The sequence below is a fragment of the Spodoptera frugiperda genome, chromosome 31, assembly GCF_023101765.2.
Source record: "Spodoptera frugiperda isolate SF20-4 chromosome 31, AGI-APGP_CSIRO_Sfru_2.0, whole genome shotgun sequence".
Lineage (NCBI taxonomy): Eukaryota > Metazoa > Arthropoda > Insecta > Lepidoptera > Noctuidae > Spodoptera > Spodoptera frugiperda.
This window is the reverse complement of record NC_064242.1, coordinates 3655761-3668578: the sequence shown is the minus strand read 5'-3', so window position 1 is coordinate 3668578 and position 12818 is coordinate 3655761. Positions and strand designations below refer to the sequence as shown.

The window sequence follows — 12818 nt, the reverse complement described above, 5'->3', positions numbered from 1 at the left end:
ACAACTGACAAAATACGTTCGAAATTCGAACTGAATTTCTGACACCATTCGAATTCAATCACTTTGGTCGCGTTTTTTTTTTATTCCGCCCGTGACTTATTGGCGTTGGCAACACAACCGGCAGTGTAGGTACGTGAAAGATTGTCGCAACCCCGCTCAGGTTCCCCAGTCAATATTTGTAAGAGAATTCGTTCACCGGTCCCATCGTAAATAATATATCGTTTGTTATTACTACTGCGAACTGCGATACGTTTTAAATTGGAACCACTCTTTTTAATGACGTGAAATTCTGAATTAATTTTGTATGTAACGTTGTCATATTTTTTACCTGTAAAAAATAACCTTACTGACGTATGGATCAGAATACAATATATGGAAAACTGATCAACCATTTCATTCAAAATGTAATCGGTTTATTTTTAGAATCAATCGCAGAATATATTACTCTACACGAGCCCCTGATTAGCAAGTCGGCAAAAAATATTCTCCAAGAACAATTTCTGAATTTAGCAACATCCTGTAAATATGGATGAACACGTGCCCGTAAAATTTTGACATCGGATCATTCACGTTCACTTACATACACGTGTCAGATTATAAGAGGAAAAAACCTTGAACTGCTTAAAATCTTTGGCGGAGATACAATCGCTTCCTCCAAACTGCGGTTATCCCTAAACATTATACAAAAGCTTGAGAGATTCTCGTCCCATTCGCGACATTTAAATGAACCCACGATGGCTCTATCAGCTTTTTACACGTCATCAGTTTTCGAGTGGAGCACCCTTCATTTTCCCTTGAATGGAGAATTTTCCAAAGCGCACATTGGCCCTCCCTGCCTATATCTGTCGACAAAGCGGTTCGTTTCACTAAAAATTGCGCACCATTTAAAATGAGTCGGCGTTTATTTACGTACTGGTTGAGCTCTAAAATATTTTAAAGGGTGATTAATTGGTAATTAAAAGCAGTAGAGCCTTTAATTGTTCAGTTAGGCTGTTTATCTGGTTGCTTAAGTTATTTCAATTATTTTATTAGGACAATGTTAATTACGTTTTCTGTGAATTATGAAGATGGCTCTTGTTGTGGACTGATTTCAATGTCGTGATGAGAAATCATTAAGTTGTATAAAATCAGCTCTACACTGAAGATTACGTTTTTTTTTATTGTAAATACAGTTTCAATAGTAGCACAAATTATGGATATAATTTCGGTATAGTCTATCAAAGAGCTTGTTATAACCATATTTTCGGGGAATATTACATCAGATATACATTATAGGTTCCATGAAAACGTATACACATGACTCCCATTCACAGAGTTACCTTACATTTAATAATTTCGTACTGTAGTAAACAATGAATAAAGTTTCAGTGTACATAACATTAATTGTAACCAACACGCAATGTTCAAATGTAAACTAAGTAGGTACGTTTCACTAGTGTTTTAATTAAACTTAGGTGAGGCAAATAAAACCGCGGTACAATATACAAACTCCGCCATTTACTCATTAGGCCCACAGGAGAAATATTCAATTGAGATAAGTTCCAACAAGTTGGAGTACATGAACTTCTATATGTAACTATGTACGGAGAAACTTCTTGTATATTTCTAAGTACAATTTTAAATGCTATGAATGACATAAGAAAGACAGCTTAGAGTTTTGCTATCAATAACAGCACACCTTTTTTCAGATAAGTTAGACCAAATTTTAAGCGTAAATAAATTGATCTAATCAAGTAATTTCAAATTAAATTGAAACTGCAACATTGTCCCCAATAACACAATCAACACTCAATTACAAATTCATAACAAAATAAAAATTAATACATCCAACAAAATCCATTGAACAATTTGTCCGTACATTCCACTTAACCCTATTGTGCCGCAGCGGTAACTAACACCCAATACCAGTAATTGCACAAGAAACTCAAATTGTTCTTGTTCTAATTGAACAAAAGCGAGATAAGGCCACAGAAGACCATTTGTTCCACGATTTTCGTGTTTTTACTCCAACGAGTGCACGAAGGGTTATTTTTATCGAGTCTCCGTATTTACATATGGGTTTGTACGTTTAGTGGGTTATCTGAACTGCAAATAAATTGAGTGCTGATACATTTACTAATGGCCCAACTAAATACACTAGCAATTCTATTCATACAAATGTTTGGCTATTAATGCAAGAGCAGAATGTGGTCGTGATTGTATCGTGAATTGATGTTGTCATTATATTATTTGAATGTAATTTATAGTGTAATGAAAAGAATACAACGATGAATCATATTCATCACACTAATGTAATAATTGAATCTGAAAGTTTGTTTGGTTAGATGTTAGTCCGTCAATCAAGCTGAAAGTACTGAACGGATTTTTATAAAATTTGGTAATATAGACAGGGAATGAGCCGACTTGGGTGATAGGTTACTATTTATCCCACAGAAGCTAATTTAAAAAATTACAACGTCATAATGTTTCTTTGAGTCTGCACTTAATTGAAACACACACTTTCATTATTTTATGAATACTATCACTACACTTTACCTTCAAGAACTAATAAGCATTAACTCAACTGCTAAACAAACAAACTTTTCAAACATCGGCTAGTGGTGTACCACAAAATAATATCCAGCAATTTAATACCGACGTTAATGCAGCCAATGTCATTGGATTTTATAACTTTATCAAAGTTTTTACCATCATATTTGCATAATCAAAGCATCAATATCACTTGCAACGTGTCAGTTAACGACTTTAAAACTTTATCAGCGGCCATTTTGTGACGCCATTTTGTTGCGTGACGACATAAAGTTGCTGTCATTGTTGCTGTGAATTTACAACGTTGCATGTTGCAGATGTATTAGCGAGTCGTATAATGTTGTAGCTTTTAAAGGGTTAAGTTGAGTTTCAAGGTTTTTAATACTTATGGTTAACAAGAAGAGATAGGATAACAGCTATATACATATTTATGCACGTTAATCTAGATTTACATCTTTATTTTTCTTAAGGAGTCAGAAACAGACCACAAGATGCTAAAATGCTGTTCTGAGCCAAAATGAATTGAGTTTTTCAATTTAAAATATTTCATAAAAACCAGAGCATTGGAGCCTAACTCCCATTGATCTCACTGAGCTATCGAAAAAGTTGAAGAGAAGTTATGCAATCAATTTTACGAGCTAATGAACAGCTAACTTATATCATGGAACATTTTAACTCCAAAAGTGCTGAGGTTTATGTACATTGTACACACACAGACAAAGTTGTTTACCTACCTACTAGATATTTTGTGGAAAAGCCACGATTTAATTACAACTATCAAAACATTGTATAATTATGTAATATGAAATCTCTTCCCAGAATTCAATATTCGTTGAAACATTTTGTAATAAACTGCGCAGTATTGAGATGTTGAATATTTACTTTCTCTCTCTACATCGTTCTAGCATCCTTGGATAAAATATATGTATGGTATAAAACGCTAAGTACCTACCTATTTAAATTGTAAAATGCAATTTAATGATAGCATATACATTCTTCGTCTGCCGTGTACCTTTTCCCAATATACCAACCTATATGATTTTTTTATTACTTTTTTAAGATGGAAAATCATCAGCAAAGCAAGAGGGAGTGTCAGGCCCTTACTGGACTTCTTATTTACACATATTTTTTCCGGTAATAGCAACACAACCAAATGTTAGTTCGTTAAAATATATTAAATTCAAATGTTTTCCAAATGCCACGTAATTTTCAATTAAAACAGCCACTCGACATCTTACCATATTATGCTCAAAACATACACAATATATGATACTCGGAACGAAGATAAATGATGTGACATAATTCTAAGAACACCTTCCTTCCTTGAAACCTCTTTCAGACCCGTATCAGTTATGAAACAATTATTTGAATTTAATCAAGGAAATTGTGAAATTATTATAACGCTGACTCGCCCGGACATTCAAATTTTCCGTGGCCAAAGGCGGTTTCCCCTTTGATAAATTTTCAGCCATAATTAATATTTCCTTGGAAAAGGGGGATTTGGATTTTTCGTAACATCGGACGCAAGTTAACGAGTAATTCGGAATGATGTATCTTTTTATTTTATCTCCTTTTTCTTGGGCTTTGTTCAGTTTTCTTTTTTTTTTTGTTTTCGTTGATAAAGTATCGAAGTTTTACGATAAAAACTGTTAAGTGCGCTGTGACTTCCTAAAGTGTTTGACACGTAAAAATATTATAAAGTGAAAGTACAAGTATTGGTTTTCTAAGTTTTTAAAATTTGGAGAATGTGCGTGTTTATTTATTTGCTATTTTTAATATAATAAATTAACTATACAGTGACTTTATTTTGAACTGGATAGTGATTATAGTATATTGTCCACATTGATATATCAGTACATAAGTGTGTGTGTACATACTACTAAATATTCTCCTCAACAGAATACCAGGTTCGAAATAAAAAAAAAAGTTTTCACGCATTTCATTAAAAAAGATGCACCATTAATTTTGATTAAAACGGTGGATGCCATAACACTGAATTTATTTGATGGAGTGGAAAAAATAACAAAATTCACGCTTCCATTTACAAAATTGCCATAATTTCCGCAGGGAAGCAGTTATAACCTCATCTCCGAAACTTTATCTCAAAACCCGCAGTAAATAACCTCGATACGGGGCAGTCTTTATTATTTAACCCAAAAACTGTATAAAACGAACCATATTTGGATCGTTGGAAACTCCTGACAAACAATAAAAGGCCATGTAAATTGAGACAGGGCTGCCATCTCGCTTCATATTTTTTTTATTTTCTGTCCCAGCAAATGCATAAAATAAAAAAGTTTTAAACAAACTCTTTGGTTCAAGTTCTTTTATTTTATGAGTTCGAGAAGCTCTCTTTAGTCTCATAAAAATTTTGGTCGAAGTGGCGAAATTTGGGCAATTTAATAAGCATGTTTTATATACTTTATTACTTGTATACGAGTTTTTTTTTATTATGATACCTTAGCTATTGAAAACGGGCCTTAGTTATTTCTTCAGATAGATATTCTATGTATCAGATAACTTTGAATTAAGAACGTAATTTGTATGCACTATCTGTCACATAAGTTTATCGGGCACTTATATGAAAGTGGTGAAACAAACAAAACAGACATTTTCTTTTAAAAATGTCAAACAAAATCAAAATGGCGGCATCATTTACCGCCAAATCCCTAATTTCAATTCCCCTTTTTGGTATCCGGGAATGGAAAAGACCTCGTGATCCGTAATTAAGTATACTCCTATTCTATTAGGACGCTATAATTATATCCTGTACGTCTAAGGAAACTCGTTTTAAAACAAAAAGTAGTTAATTATGCTCAGGTACAAGTTAAAGAGAAAGTTTTACAAGCATCCTTATTGAAGTTTGCATTTTTCTTCTTTGTTACAACGTAGTTTCTTTAATACTTCAGTATCTGTTATATATACTTTGTTGTAAATCCTTTCCTTAGTTTTTATTAAACTACAAACTATAATGTAGAGATAACAACGTTTTGTTAGTTAAAACCTTGAACGTTATTTTCTTGGAATTTTTATCCATTTACCAGAAAGTTGCCACGAAACCGTTAGTTACTCTTAACTTAATATCATATGTTCCCTAGTTAGGACAGAGAGCTTCCATAGATATCCTTACATTACTCTTACTACTGTTTGTTAGTCTCGCTAAAACTCGAGAACGGCTGGACCGATTTGGCTAATTTTGGTCTTGAATTATTTGTGGAAGTCCAGGAAAAGTGACAAAAAATCTTTCACTTGATACAAAGTTCGCTGCTTCAGCTAGTACTAGGATAATGTTATATGTCGAACATCTTAATAAAACGAACAAAAAATAATCTCCATTTATTTTCACTCCGAAAAAACAGCAAAAGGCCATCAAATAAGCACGCCATTTTAGTTACACGTTGAGTTTATGACACTCTTCACCGCAAGCGTCATGTTCATGACAATCCAGGTGAAATATCGGTTACACATCAAGTTTTAATAAACCAGTTTATCCTGGTCTCGCTTTGTATAATCTTCCCGCACATTCCATGGTCAGCTTATACTGGATTAGTATAACTTGAACTGCAGCTGTGTGTACAAACCGAATGCGTCAATGGTCGGTCTATGTCCAATGATACGTATGCTACATTTATACCCGTCACTATCAGACGACTCACTGCGAACAAAATGTGAAAGGACCCTTATCGAAATAGCCTTTATCGACTTGACGAAGGAGACATATTTCTAGCCTTGACGACTAGTTGAAGTAAAATATCTAGAATGTTATATTATTTGCGAAGGGAAAATGCTCTCTTGAATCTCTAAGTTTTTCAGCCTAAGTTGATATCAAGGTTACAGAAAACCCCACACCCACCTTCTTTCCTATTTGTGATATATTCGATTATACCATAAAAAATCTATGACGGCGCATGAATTTGCTATAGTTTTATTGCCTTGAATAGAGGACCAAATAAGGTTATAAAGAACAGCTGCTCGTTGAGAATACAGCATACTGATCAGTGCATGGTTAAACCTAACTCAGTACAATATTATTCAGAGTTCGTATACGATATGAATAATTCTACAACCTAAATCATAACATTCAGCTCAACACACAATATTTTTCTTTTCAATTTCGACACGCACGTAGTGTTCAATAAATAAAAAAAAGCATAACGCTTTCCTCAATGTATTTATACATTGGTTTATGGAAAAACTATAAATATTGTATTAAGGGTACCCGTAAATCGTACACAAAGAAAGGGGAACACGTTTGGTGGAAAGCTAAATGTGATAAGTCACGTTGTGGTATAAAGGCCTCGGCAACCGCATATGGGAACTTTTGACATATTGCCGTAATGTTTTATACGTTGTCGGTCAAGTTTGTTTATTCGGAGATATTTCGTGAGCTCCGTAAATCGTCATTACATTCGCGTTTGAGATAGTATGAATATGTTCTCGTAAATAACTTTGTCCATCTAAAAATCATTGTGAATTTCTGTCTGCTGTAATAATAATATAAGAATGAACTAAAATTAAGTTTTACGATGATTTCTACGGACTTTATAATTAAAAACATTCAATGTTAATAAATACTTTGTATGCTACATATAACAACATAACAATTTATGTAAAAGAAAAGTCTTCGTTTTGAGACAATTTCAATTTCTTGCAACCGTTAAATATTTCAAAACGCAATAACGTAAGAAATTCAAATTCAAAATGCGAATAAAATTAGAATCAAAACTCCTCTCTCATTCGTTTCAATAAAATATTATTCAAAAATCGAACGTGCCAATGCAATGTGCCAGTCACTTTCTTGGATGCAATTTGCGAATCGAAGCACGCCAACTGCAATATTTGATTGACGACCATTTATCGGAGAAAATATGAAACGGTGGAGTAGACTTGTTTAGATATGAAATGAAATATGTTATAATATCACATTGAATTTCTTTTTCAACGCAATAGATAGAATAGAGGTATATTGCAACAAACTAACTTTTTATTTGAAATGAAATAGGTTTTATTTCACTGTTTTGTTTAATTATTTCTAAATTAATAAAACGCTATCACAAATCTGTTTTAGAAAGCCACTTTATTCTTACTTAAGTAGCTCGGGTTCTTAGATAGTCCGGGAGGAAGATTCTAATTATTATTATTAGTTTAAGAACTTTATGGCAACTCCATCTGAAAACATTTGATTTAAAAACCAATATGATTGTAGGTTATAAATAAAAATATGAAGTGTGGAAATACAATATATTTTGAACAAAACAATGTAGTTTTTAACTAGTAGCAACATTGTAGATACCTTGTAAAAATGGAAGGATTTTTAGATGTTATCTAACTAGTAGAGGAGACTGCTCTAGTAAGAAGTGAGTAAAGTAGTAAATTTTCTGCTCCACCTCGCAGATACCGAGCGACGCTAGATGAAAACGGGAAAAAACAGAACTAACATTGTTTCTCCACAACTTTGTGTACAAATTAAAACAAACCGTGATATTTTTTATAATAAGATGCACTATTTTTACAATTCTGTAATACGCTTCCAATTGATAAACGATGTGTGTAAATTATGAAACTAAATATTTTCACCAAAAATCAAATTAAAAATAAAAGAAAAGCTTTACTGGTTTCGAGTCACAGAGGGGACTCTACATCATGAGCAACGTGCGCAGACGCGACGACGTCACGTAGCATACTGGCTACAGCATTCGCCGTCCTCTGTGACTCGAAACTACTAGAGCTTTTCTCCATTAATTTAAGTAAGTAAACAATATCTTTAGTTAATTTAGTATGTCGCACGATAGTTATTATAAATACATATTTTGATGATGACGTAATTTCCAATCTAATAACGGATCTGTGTTTAACAACAAAACAAAATAATGAAATCAACTGTCAAACGCAATTACACTTGAGGCCAAAATTAGTCGACCATCAGCAATAACCTCTTCAAAACTTCAATAACGTCATTTGATAAATGATTAATGAACGGGAATCACAAACATTTGATCTATTGATTCCATACAGGACACTGGCGTGCATGATTGATTGACTAACATACATCAATGTTTCTTATTTTCATTGTTATCCGGATAATATTTCACCGTTGGCCGACGATTATGCCGGAGCGTGTAAGTGATGTTCCGTTGACTGATGTAGCTAATAATTTACGGTTGCTGCCGTTTATGTGAACGGCTGTGTATTTTTATAAAAAGGATTTCGGGTTTGCGATATATGGCAGTAGGCCGAAAGGGTTTGTTTATTTTTAAAGGTTTCGTCCTAAATATTTTCGGAAGGAAATTGCTTTGATTTTTATGGAAAATTTTGTAAAGTATGTTTATTGTCGTATTTAGGAATATTTTCTTAATATACATAGATTTAATACGTCATAGTAAATACCACATAACCTTTTACTTATTGTCATTTTCTTATTTCTGACAACCAAACTAGTAACTACTGTTGTAAATTGCAGCCTTTGACTTTATTTACCCGACTAATTATGTACCTCTCTCAATGATACTAACATGTAGCCTATCCCTCCAATACTAACTTATTGCTATATTTCCCAGGTCTCACAGCGCAGTCAGAAAGTAAGCTCCAGAATCCGAACTAAGCATGTAATTGTAGATTTTCAACCATCTACACAAACTACTTCACACCAAACATCTGAGACTTCATTATTTAGTAATATTTCACTGTCACACATACTTTGATAGTAGTTTTAATATGAGTAGTACCAACAAACAGTAGAACACATTACCCTAAATTACTATTTCTAATACACTTACTTGCAAATCGATAGTGTCGTGTTGTTTAACACGCCCACGACATATGTGTCCCATTATTTTGGCACCATGTGTATAGACTTTTTATTAGCACGTAGCACGAAGTATATCTCTTCACTATCTCTTGGTACTGTTCCTATTTATAATATCGATGTGCAACTAAGCATGACAGTAAATCGAATAGTTCTTAGACATTTTTGACAATTTCATCGAGCGTTTGTATCGACATTACCTAAGTATCAGCAATATCGCTTGATATTATGAGCATTGTTGAACAAAGCGATTTTACCCATATCTTTAGCGAGCATATGTATAGTTTTATTTATCCCTTTTTGAGCTCGTCGCCCTTCAGATCCACTTACTATTCAAGCATGAAGTAGTATCCGACTACATAACGATACATTTCATTCAATATTTTATTCTAGTACTGATACTAGTCGTATTTGTGAAATAAATATTGTGATTTGTACTAGAGGTAGATGTTCACAGCTCAACGACGGGTAAATTATGTTAATGGTAAGTGAGAGTAAGTATTTATTTTATTAAATACTTCTTGAACAGATTTTTGAAAGGTATTTTCAAGTGTGATTTTGTTTTCAAAGAATTTATACAGGTGTATACAATGTGAAACCATAACATAAAATCAAATCAAAATAAAATTGCAGATATAAAAATAATTTTCAAATCACAAAGTATCCAAAAAAGGACCTTAATTAATTTAGCCTAAACTCCAATGTTGCTTAAAACCCCTTTCTCTTACATTCCCTACATCAAAACTGTCATCCCCTTTCCTAAGATCTCGAACCATAAGTACAGTTTGAAGTAACGATCTCGAATTCTCTCGTAGACAAATTAAACTCCGACAACTTCCATTGAATTACATTATGTAGGAACAATGGATTTCCTTAGATAGTACCAGACCCTACTTCCATCAATGGTTACATTTAAACGCTGATACCATCTTTATTTTCAAAGGAGTAAGGTTGAATTTCAGAATGCTGTTACTGTAACTGAATACATGACATGAACTGTCTCTAATTAGAATTACATTTTACTAAAAACTATTATAGTAGTAGATCTTTCTTAAATTATCAAATTTATATCAAAACCTTTCCTAAAATTAGTAAATAATATATACAGTACAGTAGAACTCCAATTATCCGAATTAATGGGGACCGGGACCCATGCGGATAATCAAATATTCGGATAATCGGATTTTTTAATAAATAATTGCCATTGAAGAGAATAAAAGCTACGTTTTGATATTGCACTATTTTTTTATTGAATTAAATTGCGGGGAAGTCAGTGTAGGCACAACGGCAAGTTAAGACAAGTCAAGTCAAGACTTGACGCGCAAACACTGGCTTCGCGGGGGGAGAATAGCGCACTTAGACTTTTTTTGTGATTCGGATAATCGGCGATTCGGATAGTCGGAGTTCGGATAATTGGAGTTCTACTGTATATGTATAAAATCATCGAATCCTAATCGTAAAACCTTGGGCGAGAGAGAGAGTCAGGCGAGAGAGAGTGTCTTACTGACTAAAAACTATCCCGTTCCTACTCCTGCTTTTCGAGCCGGAACCTCGTCAACCTGTTAGACAGTCCGCAGCTCCGGAATATCTACACTTAAAAAAGATATTTTCTTCTTCAGACGTATGTAATTATATAATATCAGGCCCTATTAAATAACACAACAAAGCGTAATTAAAAATACACAAAAAATATAAACAAAGGAACACAATATTGTCTTTTTAATAATAAACTTTAACAAAAATAGTTTCTGAATACTAAGAACGTCTCTCTTAATGGAGAAAAATTGTATACTTGCTGAGAGAGAAAGAAAGAAAGAATTAAAAACTCAGAGACCCCGGCTCGGGCAACGTCTGAGGCAATTTTGTGCTCATTCCAAACTTAGCTATTTGTAAAAAAAGGAAATTGCACGTCGCTTTGTTGTATAAGGAAAAATATCAAAGAAAGTACTTTTCACTTGTTCATTAGAATAGGCCGAAGTCACACAGCTGGACAATTACACATATTGTTCTAAATGGGAATATAAATAAGATATGAGTAATGTGGTTATTTAATCCTGGAGAGTTATGCCAACATTAGTGCGGCTATTATACCATAATATATTCGAGCCGTACTAACTGACACACAGCTGTATCTCACAGCCGTCGGTGTGGCCTCGCCCTTACGAGTCAGGGGACCGTTGACGAAAATGTTCATGCCAACAACAGTATATTAAGTAAATTCTCTTCACTTTCCCCGATGCGCAACAAAAGTATCATAATCCCGAAAACTTTATGAAATATTCACATTTTTTTCTTGAAACTTTGTTAAAATGATCTCCTCGTTCGTCCTCTTCAAGCGAATTTTGCTTAAGATGTATATTTTTTTTTCTAACTTTCCCATACTTTCGCAAGATTCCAAGCTTCAAATAACGTATTTACGAAGATTTTGTTTTATAATAAAGTTCACTGTATATTTTTAAAAGTTAAAGAATATTTTGTTTATTTTTGGCCTTTAATTCTTGCTAACCAATATTAAACGAAACAAGAAAATAAGGCCAGTAAACAAATAATAAACAACACTAATTATTTTTAATGAAAGCTTTTCAAGAAACTAGATTTTCCAGTAATTTAACATTATTTCAATCTTGAAAGAAACAAAGAGATTACAAATCATAATAAAAAATCTCATTAAAACCTGTCTCGGAAAGGTCTACAACATCTAGACACGTACTTAATTAGTTCAGTTCAGTACAAAAAACAAATAAAATTTAATCTAGAAATATTTTATTCCACAGTGTAACAACAATAAAAACTAACTTCTCTCCTAAAAAGCCAAGAAACAAACAACCGTACTGATTAACTGTAGAAAAAAACTTTAAATTAAACATTTGTAAGACTCCTTCTATTCAGCCACATAGCAACTAATATACACCTAATTCCCAAACCATACCCTACATAACACAAAGAATAAATGACGTACTTTCCATTACGTAGATATGACGTCACAATAATGGCCGCCACACATATTATGTTAGCCCAGAAACCCGTTTAAGAGGAAAATGGTGGACTCTCTGGGGAACACAGAGAAAATGTCAACGGTATGAGTGGGGATTAAAGTGTTGGACAGGCTAGCGTTTACAATGTAGGTAACTAGGTAGCTAGGCAGACCGTGATTAGTCGTATTCAGATGCTTACCGCAACATGTGAGCTGTTTATGGTTTATACTCGGATTTACTCGTGAGCTGTCTTTGAGGAACGGGTATTATGTTGGTTGGAGTTTAATGTTAAAACGGATTTTTGTTGGTATTTCTGGGAATTATTTATGTTTCGTAGTCTTTTCATAGTGTAGAGTAGATTTTCGTGAAAATGAAATAAGGCAAGAGCGGTGTAAATTACGTTTAGCAGATTTAGTATTTGCTTTCTTCTTAAGTTTCTTTTCGGTGTCCAAATTAATATTGTGACTGGACTTTTTTATGGAATTAGCCGGTAAACGAGCAGACGGATC

General features: G+C 33.3%; 1 protein-coding gene across 1 annotated transcript in view; it reads left to right on the top strand.

The window, feature by feature from the left end:
* The window catches only part of LOC118276016 (Kv channel-interacting protein 4), a 128888-nt gene that overhangs the window by 32179 nt on the left and 83891 nt on the right, over positions 1 to 12818 (top strand). Inside the window, exon 4 of the mRNA XM_050707175.1 lies at positions 9087 to 9107. Within this exon, the coding sequence (XP_050563132.1) occupies positions 9087 to 9107 (21 nt within the window). The remainder of the gene's footprint in view (positions 1 to 9086; positions 9108 to 12818) is intronic.